This window comes from Eretmochelys imbricata, chromosome 6 (genome assembly GCF_965152235.1).
Source record: "Eretmochelys imbricata isolate rEreImb1 chromosome 6, rEreImb1.hap1, whole genome shotgun sequence".
NCBI lineage: Eukaryota > Metazoa > Chordata > Testudines > Cheloniidae > Eretmochelys > Eretmochelys imbricata.
The window spans coordinates 127,283,097-127,309,827 of NC_135577.1; the positions used below are offsets into that span (position 1 = coordinate 127,283,097).

The window sequence follows — 26,731 nt, forward strand, 5'->3', positions numbered from 1 at the left end:
AGCCAAGTGGAAGCGTTTTTCCTGCTGGTGCGCTCAGTCATACAGCCCCGCTAGAGGTGTCAGTACCTATCATCTTGGACTACCTCCTGTCCTTAAAACAGCAGGGCTTGGCAATATCATCCATCAGAGTGCACCTGGCAGCTATTTCAGCTTTCCACCCCGGCGAACACTGATGTTCGGTCTTCTCCAATCCCATGGTCAGCAGATTTCTCAAGGGGTTGGAGCTCCTGTTCCCACAAATTCGACAACCAGCCCCTACGTGGGATCTTAACCTGGTCCTCCCCAAACTCATGGCTGCCCCATTCGAACCAATGGCCACCTGCTTGCTCCTGTACCTTTCCTGGAAGACAGCCTTCCTCGTAGCTATCACTTCGGCGAGGCATGTGTCTGAACTCAGGCTACTCACATCAGAACCACCGTATACGGTGTTCCATAAGGACAAAGTACAGCTGCGACCCCACCTGGCCTTCCTCCCTAAGGTGGTGTCTGCCTTCCATCTCAACCAGGACATCTTCCTCCCCATCTTCTACCCAAAGCCGCACGCCTCTCAACGGGAACAGGTGCATTCCCTGGACGTTCGCAGGGCCCTCCCCTTCTACATCGAGTGAACGAAACCTTTCACGAAAACGTCGCAGCTGTTTGTTGCTGTGGCAGACCGGACGAAGGGCCTTCTGGTCTCCTCCCAGCGCATCTCGTCCTGGATCACATAATGCATCCGTGCAAGTTATGACTTGGCTGGTGTCCCAACTACGCACCTTACTGCCCACTCCACGTGGGCTCAGGCTTGATCTTCTACTTTCCTGGCACACGTACCCATACAGGAGATATGTAGGGCAGCGACTTGGTCATCGGTGCATACCTTCACCACCCACTATGCAATAATTCAGGAGTCCGGGGTGATGCTGCATTTGGTTCAGCGGTCCTTCACTCCGCGACATCTCACTCCGACCCCACCACCTAAGTAAGGCTTCGGAGTCACCTAATTGGAATCGATATGAGCAAGCACGCAAAGAAAAGACGGTTACTCACCTTTGTCAGTGTTGTTCTTCGAGCTGTGTTGCTCATATCCATTCCAAACCCGCCCTCCTTCCCCTCTGTCGGAGTAGCTGGCAAGAAGGAACTGAGGGGGCGCTGAGTCGGCTGGGGCATATACCCGGTGCCATGAAGGCGCCACTCCACTGAGTGTTGCTGGGGTAAAAAATCTTCCGACGATCGTGCACGCGGCGCGCACACGCCTAACTGGAATCGATATGAGCAACACCTCTCGAAGAACAACAGTTACAAAGGTGAGTAACCGTCTTTTCCGTGGGGGTAGTATGATAGAAGGCACAAAGCGGCAATCTGGCCAGATGATTTGGGGGCGCTGGGCAAGCAGAAGGATATGAGAGGAAGAGTATGTAGGATCTGATGGTAAGAATGAGGAACTTGAAGTCGATAGAGTCAGAACAGAAGGAAGGCTTTCTCGGGTTAGTGGATACAAGAATATGCTTAAAAGCACAGGGGGCGGCAAGACAAAGTAGGAAATGAGAATGAAAAGAAACACGGAAGGGTGGAGGCGAGCTACAGGGATAGAGGCAGGTATTGGAAGTGGGATCTCTGAATCAACCACATTAAAGGAGGAGAATTAAAGACGGAAGCCCCTCATTGAGTGCTGGTGGTGTAACGGTGGGGGAAACTGTTCTAGAAAGACAGGGGAAGGGATACAGCTAGGATACAGAAGAATGAACCGGACGTGGAGAAAGTCAGCATCATCGTAAGACTTCATCAAGAGTCAATTAAGCAGGGCATGAACAGGGCCCAAGGAAATGGATTGAGGGACCCAGTATTATTAACCCATGTATATTTATTTTTTAATTCAGTTTCTCTCTGTTACATAGAAATATTTTCTTCTTCTTCTTCCTTTAGTTATTTCCCCGAAAATGTACCTGGCTGTATGTTATCAATAATACTTTAATGTCATTGTCAGGTATGTATATGTTTTTTTTAAAAAAAAGCCACTGTAAATAATGGGGAAAATACACAAAACATTCACTTGTTAAAGGATATTTTCCTGTGTGCTCCATGCAGATCGGTAACATTATTCTGAATAAGAGAATAATGTGCTGTTTCCTATATTTCTGTTTCCCTTTTTCATATAGGAAGTTTTACTTTAAGAATGCTTTACACAAGAAATTTTCACAGATTGTAGGGCTGGAAGCTTATAAAATCAAACTTGTAAAGACTAGGTTAAATGCACCTGTCGCCTCCCACTGTTTTCTCCCTGAAAGGTTAGGTGTTCGATGATTAGGCGTTTGATGATACAATATTGTTCTGAGTAATGCCAAGGGCCCAGTTTGAGCAGGAGAAGGATATTGAATTTTTCCTGCTTTTGGTCTCTGAGATTGCAGTGCCAAGTTCAGGACAGTGTTCCGCTATTAAAATAACTATCAAGCCAACATTCAGCTTTACTGGGGAGGGGTGAAAAGGGCTTCTAAGAATTGAGCTGCAATGTCTAATCATTCCCCTGATGCATTGCAGTTTGGTGCCATCTTTAATGGCTCTGAACTTCCCAGTCATCCTCAGTATACATCCTACTTACTCAGAAAATAGATATGATTGAGGACAAGAAGAGTTCTGAGTTAAGGAGGAATGACCTACATGCATGTGCGCATGTAAATAATAATGAATTTGTCATTCTTCTCTATTATATTCATCCTAACTGTAGATGATTTGAAACAAGGGGTTTTCCCTCCTGTCCTGACAAAAGAGAATTCTGCATCTGGAACAGCTGCCCAAGGTCGATCTTAATTTTGAGTGCAGACGGATTGCAGGATCAGGCCTTTAGACATAGGATTCTGTGTGTAATCCAAGTCACATGATGATACGAAGATAGTCCAGGATGGGTTTCCTGAAGGCTGGTGGCACATAGGTTCCAAGGGCCAGAGAGGACCACTCTGATCATCTAGTCTGACCTCCTTTGTGACACAGTTCAAGCACTTCCCCAAAAGAATTCCTAGAGCAGATCTTTTAGGAAAACATCCCATCTTGATTTTAAAATTGCCAGTGACACAGAATCCACCAGGACCCTTAGTAAATTGTTCCAGTGGTTAATTACCCTCACTGTTAAAAATGTATGCCTTATTTCCAATCTAAATTTGTCTAGCTTTAACTTCCAGCCCTTCTATACCCTTCTCTGCTAGATTGAAGAGCCCATTATCAAATATTTGTTCCCTTGTGAATTAATGCTTCTACTGCCAGGCACGGGAGGAAGCTTATATAGGCCATAAAAGTTTTTTCAAGATTGTTTAGCTGTATGCATTGTGTTTGAGTGATTGCAGGTATCTGTACATAGACCAATATCAATTTGGTATGTTAATATTAATAATTTATATTTAAATATATTCATATAAATTTAATGAAAGTGTAGTGGCCTGATACAGTCACATCAGTGCCTTGATGTAGTATCACAGAACAACCTAGAATTTAGTGTGCATTTGTTTTACACATTTTCTTAAATGTTCTTATTAGACCTTATCTGTAACAGTTGAATTATGTCCCCACTTGATGCACTGTCATTTTTAATCATGATTTGTTTCTCCTTTCATTTTGGCATGGCTTCTATTTTTGACATGTCTTTGGATCGCCTTTTTAGAAGGTAATTATCACAATGTATTTTTACCATAAATTACCTCTAGCTAATCTGCGTATGTACGATACAAACCAGTTTTTTGTCTTACAGGAAAAACGTTTCAGCTCTACTCCCATAACCTAATAGCTTTGTTTGAACAAGCCAAAAAAACAGGATTTGCTGCTCATATGCAGACTCATAGGTTCCCTGACAAAATATTACCAAGGTACAAAAATATCTTTATTTTCTAGACAATTCTGAAAAATGAACACAATTTCTAAACTACTTTATCCTTTATGCTTCTGATATGTCTGTGTGAATCAGTAACATAAAAGGCTTTCAGTATCCGTCACTGATGTGTGTTGTTAAACTTACTCTGTTATTCCAGGAAGTTTGCCTTAACAACAAAGATTCCTGATACAAAAGGATGCCACAAATGCTGCATAGGTGAGTGAACATTCAGTGTACTGTTTTTTTTTCCCTTGGTTTTTATCATTGGAACAGAGTGGTTCGCACTCAGATTTATTTTTAATTATACATAATCATAGTAAAAATCTGGGTCCTGGATAGCTCAGGAGATTGGTGATGAATTACTGAGCTTTACCGTCTTCTTATGTGACCTCTCTTGACTGGAGCTTTGCAACCCTCGTAGTCCATTCGGTACGATCCTCTGCTAATCTTTGTGGATGAATAGTCCTTTTGATCCAGCCAGGATACAACATCCATCCATCCAAGATCTTTTTTTTTCTGTCGACTGTTCTTCTACCATCAGCTTTCTCATCCAGTGCCCATAAACATGCGTCACCCGCTGAACCCCTTAAAATGTACCCTGCGAATCTAGCTTTACCTTACCACACGTGAAATACTGGCCCCAGTGCAGTGAAGAGAAGTTTTGGTGTTAACTTCAGTGGGGCCAGTATGTCACCCGAAATCACCAGTCAGTTTGGCCTAGGTCGGTGGTTCCACGGTCACTACCACCTGTGGGATGGGCAGAGGCCTGTATTTTATAATGTGGTGATCTGTCTCAGTCAAGTGGACAAGTGTCCCTGTCAGTAGCCACTGTCGCTGACTGACACTTCTTTTTAAGCCTCACTAAAGAGGTCAAAGTCTGGTCATGAAAGATGAAATATCCTCTGACCCTAGGAAGGTGGCACATTCTGGTCAAGGTTGTGGCATAGGGCATCATGGGTTGAAGATGGAAAACTAGTAAACACAATGGTAAAGGACCAGTTATTAATTGTAAGGAGGAGGGGGTGTAGTTCAACTTATTAAAAATCACTTTGAGCTGTATTTGACAAGCAAGCTTGCAACCCTTGTGTGTGCTGTTTAAACATCTATATTTTTTTAAATCTTGGAGTAAATTTTTCCAAAGGGACTTGTGCACTTAAGAGCTTGAGTCATTGAAAATCAGTGGAACTTAAGAATTGTAAAAACGTTGTTGTCTTAAAATATCCCCTCCCTCACGCAGACACGTGGAGTTCAAACTATGGCTCTTATCTTCCCAAGATTGATACTGCCTGCTAGGGATTGATTTCACCTACTGTTCGGCACCCTCTGCCCTTTCTGGAGAAGCAATGTTTTAAAACGTATTTACGGGAGAACTCGGCTCTACAAAGTGGCTCAAGCCAAGGTGACAAGCCAAAGTCACCTGCACATGTGCAACAGGACTGGGGCTCTGTTGTAAGCCAGTGTTTGCAGGTGGCCTGATATCACAGTAACTGGCTGACTCAAGGTGACATGTTGTGGCCATTGAACCCAAATATGACTGAGAGTTTGAGTGCCACTCTTGGCAGCTTTCTGAGAATGTGTGTTGTGCACATTCACTGCTCTCTTCCCTGATTCTCCAGGGAAGATTTTTACCCTGAGAGCAAAGTTTCTGGTTTAAGAGCCAATATTTGAAAGTACTTTAAAATCCACATGCGTATTCTGATTGTACTTGGTAAGTAATTGTCCAGGGAAATAGCCTTCATTAGCAGGAAGAGAAGAGTCATCTAGTAAACAAGTTTAATATAGCAGAACCCCATTTATACGACCCTCTGTTATCCTGCTCTCCGCATTAACCTAACAACCAGGACTCCAGGGCCAGAAGCGGGCGATCTTGCCTGTGAACACTAGATGGCGATGCAGCATTTCATGTTCCCATTCTCTGGAATAGCTGGATTTTTGATTATCTGATCTGGCCCCTCTCCCAATTAGATCAGATAAACAGGATTCTGCTGTAATACCTAGTGTAACACCGACAGACGCCGGTGGTTGGCGGGTGGGATTGAACCGAGGACCTCTGGAACTTAGTGGATGAGCCTCTACCACAGTATTCTCAAACTTTTGTACTGGTGACCCTTTTCACATAGCAAGCCTCTGAGTGCGACCCCCCCCCCTTATAAATTAAAAACACTTTTTAATATATTTAACACTATTATAAATGCTGGATGCAAATGTTTGGGGTGGAGGCTGACTGCTTGCGACCCCCCACGTAATAACCTCATGTCCCCCAAGGGGTCTCAACCCCCAGTTTGAGAACCCCTGCTCTGCCACAGGAGCTAAAAGCCAACTGGCTGTTAAATAAGGCTGTAGAGCAGAATCATTTTATCTCTCTCCCTCTAAGTGATCTCGATGCCATTGGATGGAACAGAACACCACACCCAGGAGGTGTGTGGATTACACTAGCTCTTGGATAGCATTTTTCATGAGTAGCTCTCAGAGCATTTCAGTCTCTAATGTATTTATCCTCATAGCACCCTGTGAGGTGGGGAAGTGCTGCTATTCCCATTGTACAGATGGGGATCTGAGGCACAGACTAGCTTAGGTCATCAGTACCTGGTTCCTGAACAATGGGACTGTGTGATCAAAGAAAAGAAAGGAGCTGTGGCCGTTGTTGATGTCAGCATGATGAAGAGGGTTGCTAAGCATCAGGAAAAGCATTCGTAATAGAGAACCCTATTATGAGGATGACATTGACTAGCAGCGCAAGGATTACAGCACTGACTAATGTGGGGGTTCTCTGTCATTGTGTATGTACAGTGCATAACACAATGGGCCCTGGCCTTAGGTGGGGCCTCTAAGGTGCTGCAGTAACACAAACAAAGAATAATGCTGGGGCAATGAGGAATTTTGCAAGAGGAAGAGGTGATTTGGTTGACGTTGGCTCTTTTTTTAATTTGCTGTTCCCATCTTCTTTCTATTTCAACAGGCCCCTGACTCTCTTTTGCTCCTCTTGAAACAAATATTTGTCTAGCACAGGTGTGCTGTCTGCTTCAGTAACATTCCATGAGTTAGTCCACAGGATAGGTTATGTTAATATGTAGGAAAATAGATAATTTTGTGTCTAGTTCATTTGGAAGTTAGCACAATAATTAATGGAACAAACATTTTAATACAGCACCAAGTAATAAACCTAAGGTCAAAGAGGTTAGTTTTTTAAATTTTGAATCCTCTGAAAAAATAGCTGTAATTTTCAGTTTTACTTGAAACGTGATTGCTTGTTAAATCCAACCCAATTTGATTTAAATGTGTGGATTGTTCTGGGGTGTTTTTTTTTTTTTTTTTTTTGTTTACTAGTAAGAAATCCATACACAGGACATAAATACCTTTGTGGAGCATTGCAGTCTGGAATTGTTTTACTTCAGTGGTATGAGCCAATGCAGAAGTTCATGTTAATAAAGGTAAGTTTTTTACCCAGTTACAAGGTATGTCTTTTTCCTGTTGCATGATGTTAATCATTCAACTATTATTAGAAATAGACAAAGCTCTCTGAAAGTGTGTGAACCATTCCAGATTTTTATGATGGAAAGTGCATCCCTTTTTTGTCCTGTTTGAAGATGCTAAGCACTTGAAAATCTGCCCCTGCAAGCTTTTACCAGCTCTAGGGCTGATCCAGTGCCTGAGGGAATCAATGAAAGTCTTTGCATTGATTCACAAGTTGTTGGATCAAACCCAGTGCTAGCAGTAGCAGACCTCCAAAAACCAAGAGTATGAATTATGTGAAATGTTCCATTCTTTTGGGGATATACTCTCCTTGATTGTGAGTAGTAGTTTGAATTACATAGGCAATCGAGAGGAGAATAACTCTCACTAAAAGGGCTGAGACTTAATAGAATTGGAAGGGACCTTGAGAGGTCATCTAGTCCAGTCCCCTGCACTCAAGGCAGGACTAAGTATTATCTAGGCCATCCCCGACAGGTGTTTGTCCAACCTGGTCTTAAAAATCCCCAATGATGGAGATTCCACAACCTCCCTAGGCAAGTTACTCCAGTGCTTATCCACTCTGACAGGAAGTTTTTCCTAATGTCCAACCTAAACTGCCCTTGCTGCAATTTAAGCCCATTGCTTCTTGTCCTATCCTTGGAGGTTAAGAACAACAATTTTTCTCCCTCCTCCTTGTAACAACCTTTTATGTACTTTTCAGCCTGAAAAAGAGACGACTAAGAGGGGATATGATAGAGGTCAATAAAATCATGATGGTGTGGAGGAAGTGAATAAGGAAGTGTTACTTGCTCCTTCATGCAACACAAGAATTGGGGGTCACCAAATGAAATTAATAGGCAGCAGGTTTAAAACAAAAGGAAGTATTTCTTCACACAACGCACAGTCAGCCTGTGGAACTCTTAGCCAGAGGATGTTGTGAAGGTCAAGACTATAACAACATTCAAAAAAGAACCAGATAAATTCATGGAGAATAGGTCCATCAATGATTATTAGCCAGGATAGGCAGGGATGGCCTAGACTCTGTTTGCCAGAAGATGGGGACGGGCGACAGGGGATGGATCACTTGATGATTACCTGTACTGTTCATTCCCTCTGGGGCCCCTGGTATTGGCCACTGTCAGAAGGCAAAAAGAAAAGGAGTACTTGTGGCACCTTAGAGACTAACCAATTTATTTGAGCATAAGCTTTCATGAGCTACAGCTCACGAAAGCTTATGCTCAAATAAATTGGTTAGTCTCTAAGGTGCCACAAGTACTCCTTTTCTTTTTGCGAATACAGACTAACACGGCTGTTACTCTGAAACCTGTCAGAAGACAGGATACTGGGCTAGATGAACCTTTGGTCTGACCCAGTATGGCCGTTCTTAGGTTCTGATGTTCATTAGTATCTCTAATTATCTGTGCATGTCAGTTTTTAGGCTGCCTACCTACATGCTAGATAAAAGTAACCTCTAAACTTGATTTATCTTAATTTTTTTCAGCACTTTGATTTTCCTTTGCCAACCCCCCTGAATGTGTTTGAAATGCTAGTGATACCAGAGCAGGAATACCCCATGGTTTGTGTGGCTATTAGTAAGGGCACAGAACCAAATCAAGTAGTTCAGTTTGAGACAATCAACTTGAACTCTGCTTCTTCATGGTTTACAGAAATTGGTGCAGGTAAGGTTTTGGGGGTCTAGTGTGTGAACCTTGCATTCTAAGTAACGTAGAAACACTTTCTCTACCAGCTTGATTCCTTCATCTTAGCTCATTTTTGAGGCATGCATACGTATCTAGATATAGGCCTTGCAGTGCCATGCCAGCCTGGATTGCATCTTCCTCTCTGTGCTCTGGCCTTCTGAAGATATAAAATCACTTCCTGAGAAAAGTTGCGGGAACCCTTCTGGTGTTTTATGAATTAAAGCTATATAAACTGTTGAATACGAACTTATCAGTCACGCTGGGCTTCCTAGATTGTCATCTCCAAACATGAATTGTCCAAGGGGGAAGTATCCTGTGCTGATCCCTACCACTCATTATTGTACCTTGTTGCGAACACCCTCTAAAGCGGATTTGATGTATTCTTGGAGGCTGTCACAAGCAGACAATAGTCCCTTCAGAGTTATGGTTTCTGTTTTAAAAGCCCAGTTTTTTGAGAGGCAGACTCGATCCTGAGCTCCTCTCCCATAACACACAGGGGTCAGAAAGCCGCTGACTCACCTCAGCTGGAGAATTGGTGTCTTTAACATTGCTACCACTAAAAGAAATAAAAATGACTCTACAAGAATAGAAATTCCTAACTGTAAAGATGCGGCACGGCAAACAAACGAAGTAGAATATAGGGTTTGGGGAGCTAAGGTCAGGTTTTAAAGGTGTAATGTAAACTCTTTTTGTTTTCCTTTACCAAGGCAATCAGCAGTTAGATGCCATTCATGTAACACAGCTGGAAAGAGACACCGTTCTAGTCTGCTTGGACAGTAAGTATTGTCTATATGGCTGGAGCTGTGATAGAAACCTTTGCTTTGGCACAATTGCTACTTTGTTAGATGTCAACTCTTTGGTTCTCTTTTATACTCTAGCAGTGCGATATCGGGGCTTTAGTTAAGGGTTAGACACATGGCAGTTCCATTGCAGCCTCAGGTTTGCAGCGCTCTTTAAAAAATACGTGTATCCTTTTTTTGTCTTTTGTTTTCATCATTTAAACTTTAATGCAGAATTATGATTGAGAATAGAATACACACAAATCAGGAATTGTCAGAGCTTCGTTAACACAAATTGAACTTGTTCAACGCACATGGCAATGTAAGAATCTGTATGCACAGAAACGTGGCTGAAAAGTTAATGGTTTCAATAGCAACCCAGTCGTGACTTTTGTGTATTTAAATATACAAACCTTCATGTTAGGGTGGCTGGGTATTTTTTCTTCGAATAGTCATATATTTTGTATTTCTTTTGAGACTTTACTAAAAGTCTTCCTAACATACAAAAGACATACGGTCTTATCTACTTATGAACTAATAAAAACTGGCTCTTTGATTCATTCTGTACAAACTATAAAAGCCAGACATGGGAATAAAATATTCTTAAACCTGACAGTTGTAGTTAGCATTTTATATGTAAAGCTGTCTATAATCCTTTTCAGCAACAGGTTTTGAGCTTGATTTTGTACTTTTTTTCCCTTGAGAATTTGTGAAAATTGTGAATTTACAAGGGAAGCTGAAATCGAGCAAGAAGCTGGCCTCTGAACTGAGTTTTGATTTCTGCATTGAATCTGTAGGTAAGTAAAAAATCTGACTGGTTCTCAAGAACTGAGCCTTGAGCAGAGAGGATTTTATCTTCAAATTGCATGGCTCTTTCTAGCCAAGCTTACTTTATTGCCTGACACTGCAAAAGCTTATTACTTGGTGTAGTGCTTATTGTGGTGAATTGTCTCCTTGACTGCATTGACTACTTAGGGGAATAGGCTATATGCCAGGTTCTGTTTGCAAGACTGAGCCTGTTTTTGGAAATTCCGTTCTAGTGTAATTCCTGCTGTTTTTAAATAAGATATATCCTGTCTTGATTAAAAACGAAGAAATTGCTCTCATCTGTTCCTCTTCATTTCCAGAGCAATAAGAAACATTCTTATCACCGGGTTTTTATTGTAGTAATAAATTAGGTTGGATCAATTTTTAACAAAGCTGAGATTTTACTTAAGGAAACCCTGCAGATACCAATTTAGTTCACCCATACCTTCTTAATAATGCATAGCTCTTACACGGTGTATAGCAGTCTTGTTTTTGAAAGGTGTGCCATAATCTCTACAGCTTTGCGCACTGTTATGCTGAGTGTTCCTGCCATGATAAATTGTCCCAAAAGTGGGTATTTAGTATACTGTACATTAATTGTTGCAGAACTGGAATTCTTTAAACTTGTTCTGGAACCAGAGTCAGTAGTGAAAAGCCTTTAATAAAAATCCCAGCTTCAAGATCCGCTCACTCTTACCCAGCAGTTCCTTGCAATTTGGAGCACTGGGTTCCTTAGGCATCTTCCCTTTGGCAACAGATTTTTGGGGTAGCTTTTTAAAAAGAATGAATGTCACATGTTCATCTGTCCAGGCAGTGCAGGGTCTTGTGTAAAAGAATCCCAGAACTGGTCAGGCTGCGAAAGGACACTACAGTATTTTTTTATTTTTATTTTTTAATTTGACGTGGTTCTTTCCTAAATCATGGAATGTTATAATTACTCAGTCAGAAAACGTTCCCTCCATTCCCAGCAATCGATATACACTGTCATTTATGCTATAATGCAACTACACTGTGTAAACAGCTTTCTTTTGAAACTCGGAAGGGATGAATAGATGGAAAGATGTATCAAGGACTCTTGTGCTAACTGTCTAGCTCACTTTGCAGATGGCTCTTCAGTGAACGGTTTAAGGAATTTATTACACTCTAGATGGCTCTGGGGAGCCTCGGTTTTATAATGTAGGGATTGGAATAGGAATAAGTAGCTCTTCCTGGTTTATGACGGGAAAAGGGGAGCAGCAAGTGCACATGAACCTAAGGGTGTGTCTGTATTGCAGTCAGAAGTGAGATTGCTGCTTGGGTAGACATGCTCATGCCAACTTTAATCCAGCTAGCGCGACTCGAAAGAGCAGTGAAAACACAGCTGCATGGATCCTGGCCTGGGCTAGGAACACGAATACATACCCAGAGTTCCAGGTGGGCTTGTGCAGCTGATGCTGCAACACGTGCAGCTGATGCTGCAACACATGCAGCCATCTGCTTACTGCTCTTGCTAGCTGCCCTAGCTAAATTAAAGCTAGCCTCCCCGAGCTACGTGCCTCCCTGAGCTACAATCCCACCACCAGTTGCAGTGCAGACATACCTTTTGTGTAGAAAAAGGGTTAGGGTTTGCTGAGATGTTTGAAAAGCCCAATCACTACAGTTTATAGGTTTCAGTTGACTTAACTGAATGCCAGATGTGTCAGCTACTGAGTAGCATGCACCGTTAGGCTCTGAGAGATCACGGGGGAAAGCAGACAGGACCGAGAAAACTAGCATGAGTGTAAAATGTGTAATATTCACTTAGTGCTTCCTAGAGCCTGAAATTGTGCATTAACATCTGAAACACACTTCCTGTACTGGACCCACCAATGCTGTCTTTCATCAGAGACAACAGAACTCCTTTCAACCCATTGGTCTAATTTTGTTTTTCTTCTCTGTAGTGTGCCTTCAAGACAGTGTGCTGGCTTTCTGGAAACATGGCATGCAGGGCAAAAGCTTTAAGTCAGATGAAGTAAGTACTCACCTGGTCTTTCCATATTTAATTTAATTTAATTTTTAGTCATCTTCCCCTTGCACCTGCTTCCAGGTTGCTGATTCTGATTGGGGCCCTAAGTTGCTACCATAATACAGTAACTTCTTGCTTTACGTTGTAGTTATGTTCCTGAAAAATGCTACTTTAAGCGAAACAATGTTAAGCAAATCCAATTTCCCAATAAGAATTAATGTAAAGAGGGGCGGGGGTTAGGTTTCAGGGAAATTCTTTTCACCAGACAAAAGACTATGTTTTATTTATATATATACACACAGTATAAGTTTTAAACAAACAATTTAATATTTTACACAGCAATGATGATTGTGAAGCTTGATTGAGGTGGTGAAGTCAGAGGGTGGAAGAGGGTGGGACACTTCCCAGGGAATGCCTTACTGCTAAATGATGAACTAGCACTCGGTTGAGCTCTCAAGGGTTAACATGTTGTTATTAATGTAGCCTCACACTCTGCAAGGCAGCATGGGTGGAGGGAGGAGAGACAGAGACACACACTGTGTGTGTGAGAGAGAGCGAGAGAGAGACACGCACTGTCTTTAAGCACGCTGACCCCACTCTCTAAGTACACTGCCTTTTTAAGTAGATTAGCAAGTTGAGGCAGCAGCTGCTGCCAGCAAGCTCCCACCGGCCTGAGACCTGTCGGCCTGAGACCTGTCGTGTGACCCCCCCCGCCCCCCCGCTCTGTGGAGATGCGGTAAAGGAGCAGGGGGGCAGGAAGGGGGACACCCTGACATTAGCACCCCTCTACTCTCTCCCCCCTCCCCCTGCACAGCAAGCAGGAGGCTCCCGGGAGCAGCTCCAAGGCAGAGGGCAGGAGCAGCACACGGCAGTGGGGGGAGGGACAGCTGAACTGCCTGGCAGTGGATCGCTTGCTGAGCGGCTGATGCACAGGGAACTTAGGGGAGCAGGGAGCTGTTCCAAGCTCGCTCCAACGGGCTGCTCTTCCTGCAAGCAGTGGACAAAGCAAGCAGCTGCCAAACAACATTATAAGGGAGCATTGCACAACTTTAAACGAGCATGTTCCCTAATTGATCAGCAACGTAACAACGCTAACCAGGACAACATTAAGTAAGAAGTTACTGTACTAGTGGCTAGTCAGTGTCACTGTTTTGAATGGTCAGATACGTGTTCTGACATTGCTCTCCCGTGCTACCCTGGGGGACATGGCATGCAAGCTTTTTCCCAGGCTGCACAAGAGGGCATCTACTAGTAGCACGGCACCAAGCTGAAACTAAAGCGGCATCAGGCAGGTGTGTCCAGAGAATGGAGAGGGATGGGCCCAAGCACGTTGGTGTTCATAGATGCCAAGGCCCGAAGGGGCCATTGTGATCAGCTAGTCTGAACTCCTGTGTAACACAGGCCAGAGACCTTCCCCAGAACAATTCCTAGAGCAGATCCTTTTGCAAAAAAAAATCCAATCTTGATTTTAAAATTGTCAATGATGGAGAATCCACCACGACCCTTGGTAAATTGTCCCAATGGTTAATTACTGTCACTGTTAAAAGTGTGCACCCGTATTTCCAGCCTAAATTTGTCTAGCTTCGACTTCCAGCCATTGGATTATGTCTTTCCCCCTCTAGCCTGAAGAGCTCATTATCAAATATTTGTTCCCCATGTAGGTACTTACAGACTGTGATCAAGTCACTACTGAATGTTCCCTTTAAGCTAAATAGTTTGAGCTCTTTGAGCTTGTTGCTATAAGGCATGTTATATGAGGCCTGTTGCTCTTGGGCCCACCCTAAACATCATTAAAGGTTCAGAAAAACCTTTATACATTTGTGCCTTTCAACCTTTATCCAAATTCAGGACGGATGATTTGAAGGGCTGGCTCAGAAAATTTAATTCTAATGAAAATTCATCTTTGAAAAAAAAAAATCAAGTTGACAGCATCCCTTTAACTCTGCGCAGTGGGGGATGAAATTCAATCTGTCTGCTAAGATTTATGCAAAGTACCCTCAAGTCCACTACCTAATCCTGAAGTGTGCTACTCATGACTATTACAGGCTATTTAAGATTAATCTTGTTAGGTCTAATCACGAAGCTGTACTTAGTGCCTGTATAAGGTTCTATATTTTGCACTAAATCTTATTTAAAACTAATTTTTTTAAGAAACTGGCTGGCTATTTTCTCTTCTAAATCAGATTAATGCATTTTATTTTACCATTACAAAGGCGCTTTCCACTAATCCTTTTCTTTTGCAGGTCACCCAAGAGATTTCGGATGAAACCAGGGTTTTCCGCTTGTTGGGATCGGACAGGTAGTTATATTAAAGAAATGTAAATCTTGTATTCATTTAAATAAATTAACTGAAACCTAGTTGTAATTCAACTACAGTCCAGAACAGTTCTCTCAGACCCTTGTGTGGGGGGAGAGAGGTGGATGGCAATGCCGCTTATTGCTCAATACCGCCGCGTTTAGTTGATTTTCAGAAGTGATTGTGATTAGAACCAAAGTGAGTTTGGTGCCACCTTCCAGTCCAAGTGCAAGGCGTACTCTGACATTGCTTTTAGTAATATGAACATAGTGTACCTAGACTATACCTGTGGGGAGAGAACGAACCACATGTGACAGATGGTAGTCATGTTGCTCCATGCCCTTCAGGAAAGTCCTGGTTCTGGCAATCATGGCTTGGATTTTTAGGGTAGAATTATATTCATGAATCACCCAGATAACCAGCCTGTAAATGTTCTTTCCTTCTGTGGGACTTGAGGTCTGCAATAAGATAGCAACAAACCTAAGCAACTTGTTTTGTTTAACACATCAAGCTTCATTTTAATCTCAGTCCCTGAAACATCCGGCTGAGTCTCTTCAGCAAAAGCAAGCAGGGAACAGGTACAGTCTGATTGGAGCCACCAGCTGCAGGGAGATGCTCTTTGAGTCCAGATTTGTCACATTAGTCGAGGCTGCTTCAGCCTTCTAGGCTTTGTGCCATGTAGCCATGTGGCTCTTACGAGTCAAGAGATTGTGTTCTAGGCCCGCCGACATAGCTTATGCCGCTCACGGAGATGGGGGTTTTTTATGCCGACGGGAGAGCTCATCTTCACCACACGTGTTTCAGCGGCCCAGCTGTACATTTAAGGTCTAGTGGCCTTAATTTCTCAGACCTGAAGAGGAGTTCTGTGTAAGCTCGAAAGCTTGTCTCTCTCCCAACAGAAGTTGGTCCACAAGTTGGATGTTACCTCACCCACTTTGTGTTTCTAATATCCTGGGACCAACCTGGCTACAACAACACTTCTTACATAGGTTAAACAGGCATTAAAGGACTATCAACGTACCTCTGTCCCCTTATGAGCCTGTGAACAATGGGAGTTGTTCCTCTTTTTGTTAGTATTTAAACCGTGGGATCTCTGTTTTCCAGCTAACCCCATTCTGTTTTGTGCTTGTGTTTACTTACAGGGTTGTAGTGTTAGAAAGTAGGCCGACAGAAAACCCGACTGCACACAGCAATCTCTACATCTTGGCTGGACATGAAAATAGTTACTAAGCAACAGTAACCCAATGCAAATAACAAGAGAATGAATCCATCACATAAGGAAAAAAGAACCGTTAAGGAAACTCAAATACAAGCTGGACTGTAACTTGCTTTTTCTCTTCTTGATATCTTAATGATCTGGTCTGTAGGGTAGAAATCAATATTGTACTTTTCGCAGCTGGAAACGGCTAGTTCTGTCTCTTGCCACTGTGTGGCTGGTTATATCAAGTTTGCTTAATAAAAGCTATGAGATAAATAGTCCTTTATTTGTTAATCCAAAGGTGCCATAAAACATTAGGTAAATACTTCCTCTGGGTTGTCCTTGTGTCCTGTAGATATAAATATAGTGCTGGCCAGTCCCCCTTTATACTGAGTCTTATTCTTAATAAAGATGATTTGCGTAGGAAGGGAAAGGATCAGCAATGCTTTTCATTTTTAAATCTGCCATTCCGTATGGCTTTGTAAAATAGACTATTTAATCTTTATTTATTAATCTGCTGCTAGAGTGGTGTAATGTGTCTCACTTTTAGCAAAAGAGGGTTGCAGAGCAGTTTAGCATTTTTACAGTTGTATAAAGACTTGATGATTCTTGGTCCTTGTAGCAATGTAGTGCGTTGTTGAAGGGGGTTATAGTACAATGCTGGTGGTTCCTGTATAAATGCAGTTTTGTACAACAAAGTATTTTGTATTCGTTTTGCCTACAGAGTTGCTATAAAAGGGAGTTTGATATTTACTGAAATAATAGGTGTAGAGTATATACAAAATGTAATATTGACACCTGAAATGTTATTAGCGGGTGGGTGTGTACAGTATACGTGTGAGTGTGTGTGTCATTGACAGGCAGTGATATGTAATATATACATGCTTTATTTTCATAAATTAGGGATAACCTGTGTGAAATTAAATGGAAGCGTAAGTGGATTGTGCCTGGTCATCCTTAAGGAATGAAAATAACGTATCCAACTGCCTACAACGTGTATTTTATTTATACTATTCCAGAGGGGAGCCTGTAGGGCAACTATGCTTATAAGCTTTTTGTATGTATAGTTGCTCACATTGTTACTTGTCAGACTGTCATTTAGTGATGGTTGTTTCCCAGTTGTTTAGTATAAATATCTATGATAAGAAGCAATATTCTATAATAAAGCTTTGAGTCACATCTCCTTTTACCCCTTCCCCCTTTTTTAGTTTGTCATCCATACTTTATCACCTTATTCCTCCATTAAAGAGTCACATTGCTTCCTATTGTCTGTGCTCATTAATTAACATTCCGATGGTACCCTGAAGAATTAAATGCTACCAGGTAGACTGCTCTTCATGTCCTGTGTAAGGGGTGTTGCTACCCCAGAATAACACTCTAGCCGTGATGTAAGCAGAAACAGTCCAGAGGCTGATGCAGGAGCAGTTATTTAAAAGTTAGGGTTTATTTTAACACTTAATTCTACTGTCTACTGGGGTGTCTCATTCAATCTCAATACCTGCTAAATTAATAGGGGGGAAATAGGTTCAAACCTTCACAATTCATTTCAATAACAGAACAGAGTAAATGTAACAATACCAAAAGGCTTTGTCGTTAAGCTGTGGTGACAGATTCTAAGGCAAACGTGGGTGGTTTGATGTCCTCTGATCCGCTGAGAGAATGAAGAGCCTCATTTTCCTTTTGGAAATCAAACGTCTTGATTCACAATTAATATTGCTGAAATTAACAATGGGTAGTTGGTGAATCTGAGGAATCAGGAGTGTCGGGTCTTGTTTGGTGCATCTAGAGTTCATATTGTTCTGATGTCTTGGCAGGAAGATTGAACTGCATAAATTTAAACGCTTTGTCCACTTAAGTTGTCATTCAAACCTAGTTCTGTAGTATTGATTTGACAGTTAAGTCACTGTTTGTAGTTCAGAAATTGTATTGAAGTTTATAAAGCCCTTAAAAATATTCCCAAACAGTACACTGAAGATTGGATAACATTGAAATAATGTGGCTAATTATAATTGTACCAGAAATATTACAAGAGTAGAGCCCAAGTTTTGTATTTTTGAAGAATTGGAAAGAAGTTTGTGTCATTCTAAAAGTCCATTATTTTGTTTTCTAAAGCAGTGTTTTGGATACTAGGGCCCAGCTGATTTCTTCCTAAGCTGTGGCAGGGAAATCACAGGAACTGGTGCCAGTCCATGGTCTGGTTGTTGAGAAACACTATTCTAAAGTAGTCTTCTCTAGGAGTGGGAGGTTCTCCAGTCATCCAATAACTGACTGTACAAAAAGTCTGTGGCTATTGAGATTTTTAACAGAATCCCAAATGGCAAAGCAAACGAGATAAAAATATTTTGTTTCTGCAAATATTTTTTCAGCTGTGTTATGTATTTGAGCGAGAGGGGATTTATTTAAGATACTTTTGGGCTGACTTTTCAAATGAAAAGTCTTAATAAATGATGGTGTCAGTATGTCCTTGTATTATCACTTGGCTTGTTGAGGTAAAATAAGTCACAAACTTTCAGTGGTAGTTACCTATATTTTCTAGTATAGAAATGCCATATGTAAAGGTGATTTATTACTAAGGCCTGGTCTACACTTACAAATGAGATCTACCAAGGTACATCACTCAGGACTGTGCAAAATTTCATATCCTGAGTGCTGTAGTCAGGTGAACCTAACCCCCTAGTGTCAACATGACTAGATTGTCAGAAGAAATCTTCTGTAATGGTACAGCTGCAGGGGCTTTAGTATAATCTTATTCTAACTGTATTAGAAGTAGGACATATCTGTTAGTATGGCATGCTTTAAAAGAGCAAAAGAAAAGTACAGCTCTAGAAATGCCGTACAGCAAACATCACTTTGACATAAATGGTCTCTTCCCACATGACTTGTAGCTGCTATAGACATTTGAGTCTAATATTGTTGATACCTTGTATGTTCTGTAACATTTCAACCAGGATAAAATACCCTAGGGTGCAATTATTAGCACTAAATATGAGGTTCGATCACACGCTCAGTACCTTTGAAAGGTGCCGAAGTATTAATTATTGTGAACAAGTTTTTGTGTATTCAATTTAAGACTTAAACAGGCTCCCCAAGTTCTTTGAAATGCAAACAGCAGATTTGGCAAGCAAAAGGGGTTAATTAATGTGATCAAATGTATTGTAAACTGAGAAACAGCCATAATGAGATTGACATCTGAGTTAGTCAAGGAGGAAGGGTGCAACACATCAATGAAGCCCGAAGGTGCTTCCAAGCAGAGATGTGAGCCCTGGAAGGATGCCATTATAGCATCCAGAAACAGCCAAAGGCTGGCAGCTGGCTACTGAGGAAACTTTCTGATGTGGATGCTGGCTTTTAAACTCTTGCATTTCCACTAGGTTGCAACCGAGACTGGACATGTAGATGGTTTAGCTAGACTTTCCTGCATGTTCGTTTATGTTCGAGAACGGTGGGTAAGGTAATATCTTTTATTGGACCAGCTTCTGCTGGGGAGAGACAAGCTTTCCAGCTTACACAGAGCTGCTCTTGAGCTCTGAAGAAGAGCTCTGGGTACGTTCCTAACCTTGTCTCACCATATTATCTCACCCACCTTGTGTCTCTGACATCCTGAGACCAACAAAGCTACAACAACACTGCATTTATAGTGTAATTTTCTTCCTTTTCAGCCTCCTGGCCCCATGCACTTCATTTGATACCTAGAAGCCCTGTTGGAGATTGGTTTGGAACAGTGGGAGGTAAATTGATAACTGACTTTAGGGAAGGCAGGAGGTGGGCCTCACTTTCTTGCCTGAAGGCAAGGGCAGTGGAGGCCTCTTGTCAAAGGCTTCTTCGCTGGAGATGTAGGCCAATGTGGGTGTAAGGAGAGGGGGAGCGGGGTGTGCCTGGAGCCCCTTGTCATGGTAATATGCTGCTCCGCCTGCCCCACCCCGGGCCACACAGGAGCTGCTGCTTTTTGAACATGAGTCTCTGGCGGTACCTCTCCCCAGGCTTTCAGAGCCAGGCTTTCAGAGCCAGCCTGCAGCCCTAGACCCAGCCTGTGAGGGTGAGGCTCTGGAAATAGCTGGGCGGGCAGCACCTTGAAGTTGAAGCCTCCCTCCCCCTCCCTAGGCTTTCGAGTCCCAGCTGCAGGTTCAGAGCCCTGTCTACACGACTAGCTTGAGAGCTTTAACCCAAGTCTGTAAACTGGGGTGGGGGGGCTTGCTCCAAAATGCTGCGTAGACATCCCCTGAAGGTCTAGTGTGCGGGGTGAGCTATTTCCATTGGCCGGAGAGGATCCACGGGGGGGGCACAGTCGCAGCTGCTGAGGGTGCAGGGGGCTGGGTCTTGTCTTTGCAGAGCAGGGACTCAGGAGGGGCTGGGGCGGCCTCGGAGCCCCGGGGCCAGCGTGGGCAGGGCAGGGCCCTCTGTTCTCTCTCCAGCACCCAGAACACGCGGAGTTTTCATGGCAATAAAAGGGGGGCGAGCTTTTAAAACGATGAAAGGAAATACAGTGCTTCCTCCCCCTGCACCGTTCGCCTGCGGAACTCCTGGCTGCATGATGCCACTGAAGCCAAGAGTTTAGCAGCCTCCTGGTGCGGGGGCTCCGAGCCCCACCCGCCTTGCCACGTTCGGCCAGCGGGGAGCGAAAAGCTCCTGCCCCGGGGGTCCCGGGGGGGGGCGGCCAGCCTCTGCCCGGCGCCAGGTTCTCCCCGCAGGGCTGGAGCTGCGGGGCAGGGGCAGGACCCGGCCCTTGGAGCCGGCGGCCGGGCACGGGAGCATCCAGTGTCGGCTCCTCCCCGCGCGGCCGCGCCTCCCCCGGCAACCCGCGCCGCCGGCAAGCGGGGGATTAAATTTTAATTTCCAAGCGCGGCCGGCGAGCTAGGGCAGGACGCGAACCGGGGGAGAGCTGCGGGGCCAGGGGCTGGAGGGAGACCGGGGCGACCGGCCGCTTCCCTGCCCTGCCCTGGCGTGCGGCTCGGGCGTTAGCTCCCGCGGGGGGCCGGGGCCGGGGCCGCGGGGCTGGCGGCGCTCGGGCGGCTCTCCCGGCCCCGGGGCGCCCGGGCCATTTGCTCAGGTGCCGCGCAAGGTCCCAGCTCGGCCCGAGTTGAGAGCCGCCCTTGGAGAAGGTTCTCCGCGGGCCATGGAGAAGTATGAGAAGCTCGGCAAGATCGGAGAAGGCTCCTACGGGGTGGTGTTCAAATGCCGGAACCGGGACACCGGCCAGATCGTGGCGATTAAGAAGTTCCTGGAATCGGAGGAGGATCCGGTTATAAAGAAAATCGCCCTTCGAGAGATCCGGATGTTAAAGGTAATTGCCTGGCTGGCTGTTAGCCCTCTAGGACTTGACCTTGCCGCATTGTGACGGCGGGTAGCCTGGCTGGGGTTTCAATTCTCCAAGGTTTTGCTTTTTCTGAGCCAAATAACATCTTGCGGGGGTAATTTCCCCAAACCTCGCTAACCCAGATGCAAATATCAGGTGTCTCTAATTTAAGTGAGCTGTAGCTCAGGAAAGCTTATGCTCAAATAAATTGGCTAGTCTCTAAGGTGCCACAAGTCCTCCTTTTCTTTTTGCGAATACAGACTAACACGGCTGTTACTCTGAAACCTGTATTTAGCCTGGTATTTCCCAAAGCATCCTAAGGAACCCCCTTGGCTTTCAGTGGGATTTGAGGGGCCAATTCCCCTCTGCTCTTTGAAAATGCCAGCCTTCCTGATTTTGAAAATCTAGCAGCTGTTTCCACTTCTGCTGGTTTTGGGGGGGATTATAATTGTTCTGTATAAATATCCCAACAGAGCTGATTTGAATTCTGGGGAGAAAAGTGCAACAACAATCTCTTCCTTTATCAGGAGTTTTTATTGGGGGGCGGGGGGGATGTATATAATCCTGTGGCTTTAGATGGTGATTACATTACTCTTGAATATACAATGGCTTAATGTTCCAAACATTCGTTTTTCCTAAGCAGTCTTTACAGAGGGTAAATCGACGGGGGTAGCCAACAAAGCCCCTGCTGAGATAGTTACATGGAGGTTGTGTGGTTGATTTCAGAGAGTACCTTTGGTAGTAAGATTTGCTAAATAGCCATTTGATGGATGCGATTGTATACCCATGCCGCTGGGTCATCCTTACGAGCGATTGTGTGCAGTAGGGAAACGCAGAGTCTTGCTGACGTTAAGGGAGGTCTGAGAGTTAAGACTTGGAGGAACTTGAAATTCGCGTGTGATGGGGAGAATGTGTCGTCTCAATCCAGCGCGAATACACGTCTCGCTTAAAATGTAAATTGACCTTGTTCTCACAACCAGCCTGGCCCAGAGAGGAACAGATTCGCTATGTCAATGCACTGGGCATTGCAAGAACGTCACTGCTTTCTCAAATCTAGCTCCGAGGCCAGATGGAGCTGTGCTTACTCGTCTGGAGTAGGACCTTATTCTGCGAGTGGCCTCGTTGGCAGGGAAGCCAGACTTTCGGCCCTGAGCGTGTGCACAAGATACCTCGCTACAAGCCCACCAGAGTTGCACAGGCTGGTCGGCAGCAGGCTTCTTTTCCCCACCCAGGTTGTCTCTCCCTAGAGGAGCAATGATCGTGGCAGGCGGCAAAGCTGGGTTGTGAAGCATGTGCAGACCAGGCCCCCCATCCACCACTTCAGTTGTGGACGTACTGCTGTCTTGGGCCTCGACCCTGCAGACCTGCCCATCTGAGTAACATTCAGCTTCAGCTCGTGTTTGAAATTACCTGTTTGCGTAAGGGCTGGCGGCGTTGGGCTCTTCGTTTGGAGACACCCAGTGAGGGAGTGAGAAGAGGCCTTGTAGCTTCTGCTCCTCAGGTCTCCTGGGTGAGAAACTCGTTGCTCTGTCGATCCTGCTCTGGGCTACCCGTGTGCACGTGTTAAATCCGTGTATGTAAATTAATAAGGTTTATTTATCTCTGTACGTTTCACAATAAAATACAATAAATACTTTAAAACAGTGTAAGGAATCATCAGAAACGGTGCTCGTTAGTGCACTTAAATTTGGCACACATTAAAAAACAAAAACCCCAAGGGAAACTCCCAGACAACCAAACCCGTTCCTATTCTCATGGGCGCCAGGTTTATATAATTTTTGGTGGTGCCCAGAATGGGTCCAAGCAGAGCTGACCCATCTATAGGGCAGACCGGGCCAACCACCCCGGGCCCCACGCTTCGGGGGACACGGAGTCCAGAGTGGCCTTGGGGGCTAGCAGGGGGCCTGGCACCAGCAACGCTGAGCAACCCGGCCTCAGCCCGCTCCGCCCCGCCCCCATCCCAACCCTTCCCCCAAGCCCCCGCTCCCACCCCGCCTCTTCCTGGCTTCCGCCCCCTCCCCAGAGTGACGCTGGGAGCCAGCGGAGTGGAGTGGGGTGGGCTGGGCCAGGTCGCTCGCTGCTGCTGGCTCCAGGCCCCCCCGCTAACTCCCCCAGGCTGCCCTGGATCCTGCGTCCCACTGAAGCGCGGGGGTCCCCAAAGCGCGGTAAGCCCAAACATTGGTGGAGCCAGGTCCACCTTCTTAAATATTGGTGGAGCCCGGGCACCACGGGCCCAAAAACTCGCCTCCTATTCAGACTGCTAAGGCTGAAAATCGACATTCTGGAACGTTGTCCTTTATATAAGCTGAAAGTCAAGAATTTAGGATGTTTTAGCACAAAAAGTCTGACAGAAAACACGGAAATATTTTCTGAAGGGTCTTTTTAAAAAATTTCTTTATTTAAAGATCAATGTTTAGAGATTTCTTCCCCAGTATTAGCATTTCCCCCAGTCTCTGGTTTCTACCTGGCATTTTTCCCAGACTCCACTTTCTGCTTGGCATTTATGGAGCAGTAAGAGACCATTATCCGCTATCACTGTTCTTTTCCATTATCTTAATTTGCTTGTTGGGAACCAAACAACGTTTCTGTTGCTGTAAGTATGAGATTTCAGTGTGACACAATAGTTTTGAAAATGTCCCCAGAGCTGCTCTTGTTATAAACCATGGTCCGTTCTGGTATTTTATGACCTGTTTTCATATAAATGTGTGGAGTCCTGACGCGAGAGAGGTTGTGATAAACGAAGCTGAGGCTTCCTCCTGCTTCCGTCACAGTCAATGGTAGAAGACCCATTTGTTTCATCTGAAGCAGGATCCGATCCCTGTTTACAGTCATGGTAGTGACTCCAGAACCATTTTAGGATAAAAGCACCATTGGCACAGGGTCAGGCTTGATGGAGAATATGGGTTTGTTGCCCTGCCAGGAACAAACTGGGAAACTGCAGTTCTATCTGTTTAGATGCATAATTCTTCCTAACAAACTGCACGAAGCTTTATGTGAATATGAAAGATTTGCAAACGAACATAATAGTTACAGAAGCTGCTTGTCAGAAGCATGGATGATAAATGCGTCTTCCCCACGCCCATAATAATAAAGAACCCAACAAACTGCAGGTCATCACCAATAGATCTGTTTCAGAGTAGCAGCCGTGTTAGTCTGTATCCGCAAAAAGAACAGGAGGACTTGTGGCACCTTAGAGACTCACCAATTTATTTGAGCATAAGCTTTCGTGAGCTACAGCCCACTTCATCGGATGCATTCAGTGGAAAATATCTGTGTTTGGAGTGATGTTGATTTAACAAGTGGAGACCTGCTCCACTATCTTTTAAACTTTTTCTTTGTAAATAGTAACAGATTGTTTGTTTGCTTATTAATTAAGGTATTTCTTGGCTTAGGCAACACACTGTTTGTCTAAGATCCAATGAGATTATGTTTCATCAGTGAAAAACGTCTGTCCCCCCCCCCCATAAATATTTGTTCTGCAGAGTAAATATTTTATGGACAAAGGTTTGTGTAACTAACAAGCTATGGTAGCTGGCTCAGAAAGATAGCCAGAGTAGGCAGAGAGTGATGGCTTTGAAATATACAAAAGGTACTACTGTGAAAACAGGGTCAGTCTTTGTATAAACTGTATCCCCGACAATAGAAACCCGATACTTGCTGTTTCTAGAAGGATGAATTTTAATGTTGCCAGCTGATACAGTGCTGTGCGTGGGGCCTCAATTCACAAAACGCTCAAAGGCATATATTACAAAACCATAAAAGGTGGGCGTGGCTTTACAAAAAAATCCCGCTCTGTAAGGTGTATGGCTTCTGGAGACGCACGCTTCAGATGGAGAACGGGCCTTTGACAAAGAGCTACTAGCAGATTGCAAACACACACATTCATTATTATTATTCTGCGTTACAGAGGCCCTGGTGGAGATCAGGACCTGTTTGCGCTAAGCACTTTAAAATACATTGTCTGCGACAGCCCCGCCCCAAAGAGTTTACAGCCTAAATCGACAAGACAGATGAGGGATTAGAGGGGTCGGGACTTGCCAAAGGTCAGACAGCAGGGCAGCTGGCATCTCATCATGTACAACCAGCCCCACTGCTGCTGATCCCACAGAGATTTGGGTGCAGTGCTCAAGGCTCCAGAACCTTTACTGAGTCTTCACACAGCAACAGGGCTGCCTGGGAAATTGTGTTTGGTTGCTTTGGAAAGTGCTTGTAGCAGGCGGGTGGGACTTAGTCTGTAGGAAAACCTCGATCCCAGGGAACCTCGCCCAACACGTGTTCCCAATAGCACTGCACTCAGGCGAAGCCAACAAACTGAGTAGAGCTTAAATCATGCTCGAAGGAAGAGCTGTGTGAAAAGCGGGGTGGGAAAGCACGGCAATGAATTGACCAAGCAGTTTGGGCTCGGTGGCCACTTGGTTAGACTTACTCGGGGCTGGGGAGTTCCACTGGAATGACCCTGGAGTCAAGAAGAGCCTGCCCTGGCCAGAATGGTGGCATGTACAGCAAGAAGGATAGCCATGGAGGATAGGTCCATCAATGGCTATTAGCCAGGATGGGCAGGGATGGTGTCCCTAGCCTCTGTTTGCCAGAAGCTGGGAATGGGCGACAGGATGGATCATTTGATGATGACCTGTTCTGTTCATTCCCTCTGGGGCACCTGGCATTGGCCACTTTTGGAAGACGGGATACTGGGCTAGATGGACCCTTGGTCTGACCCAGTAGGGCCGTTCTTATGTCAGCTGTGCTGATTTCATTTGGCTTGGGTGGACATAGGAAAAAAGGGTCACTGAAGACTTTGGACCTGATCCTATAAGGTGCTGAGAGGTTGACTCTGACTGACTAATGGAAGTGGAGGCTGCCTGCAGAATTGGACCCTTTGGGAGAAAAAGCTGTCAGCTGGCTCACTTTGCTTTCCGGCAAGTGGTGCAGTTCGTGGAGAGAGGCTGGCACCAGACCCCGTGTTCCTGTACCAAGTTGCAGACAGACAGCCTGGCAGAAGCTGGCTAACTTAAAGGAAGCCCAAGTAGAAGTGAATTATGATAGTTGAGCTTTGGAGATGAAGACGGGAATGACCATAGTACAGTCCCCACTGGCGAAAAGTGCCAATTTTCCAGAGATCAGGAGGTGGGATGAGCCACTGGGATACTGCTACAATGTGGCCTTCCATGTTGAAGGACAAATCCAGGGATGACCCTAAATTTTCTCCGTTTGGCTAGTGGCAGTCGTGCTGCTCAGTGAATTTGTGAAAATGCTCATGGGCTAGGCTGTCTTGGTTCAGGGACCCTCCTGCAGGCTGGGCATAAGCCACTTGTATCTCATTCAAACCCACAGCCGGCTGAAAGGCTGCCTCAGCCTTGAGCTGCGCTAGGACCCTGCTGTGTTG

General features: G+C 44.6%; 2 protein-coding genes across 2 annotated transcripts in view; both read left to right on the forward strand.

Moving 5' to 3' along the window:
* The window catches only part of MAP4K5 (mitogen-activated protein kinase kinase kinase kinase 5), an 83,611-nt gene extending 66,294 nt beyond the window's left edge, over positions 1 to 17,317 (forward strand). The window contains exons 24-34 of the mRNA XM_077819673.1: positions 1,906 to 1,966; positions 3,632 to 3,634; positions 3,719 to 3,833; positions 3,996 to 4,054; positions 7,166 to 7,269; positions 8,793 to 8,970; positions 9,699 to 9,767; positions 10,475 to 10,567; positions 12,497 to 12,567; positions 14,805 to 14,860; positions 16,000 to 17,317. Of these exons, the coding sequence (XP_077675799.1) occupies positions 1,906 to 1,966; positions 3,632 to 3,634; positions 3,719 to 3,833; positions 3,996 to 4,054; positions 7,166 to 7,269; positions 8,793 to 8,970; positions 9,699 to 9,767; positions 10,475 to 10,567; positions 12,497 to 12,567; positions 14,805 to 14,860; positions 16,000 to 16,087 (897 nt within the window). The 3' untranslated portion in view covers positions 16,088 to 17,317. The remainder of the gene's footprint in view (positions 1 to 1,905; positions 1,967 to 3,631; positions 3,635 to 3,718; positions 3,834 to 3,995; positions 4,055 to 7,165; positions 7,270 to 8,792; positions 8,971 to 9,698; positions 9,768 to 10,474; positions 10,568 to 12,496; positions 12,568 to 14,804; positions 14,861 to 15,999) is intronic.
* Positions 17,318 to 21,097: 3,780 nt separating this feature from the next.
* Positions 21,098 to 26,731, forward strand: part of CDKL1 (cyclin dependent kinase like 1) — a 33,592-nt gene continuing 27,958 nt past the window's right edge. Inside the window, exon 1 of the mRNA XM_077819677.1 lies at positions 21,098 to 21,336. Coding sequence (XP_077675803.1) covers positions 21,169 to 21,336 — 168 coding nt within the window. The 5' untranslated portion in view covers positions 21,098 to 21,168. The remainder of the gene's footprint in view (positions 21,337 to 26,731) is intronic.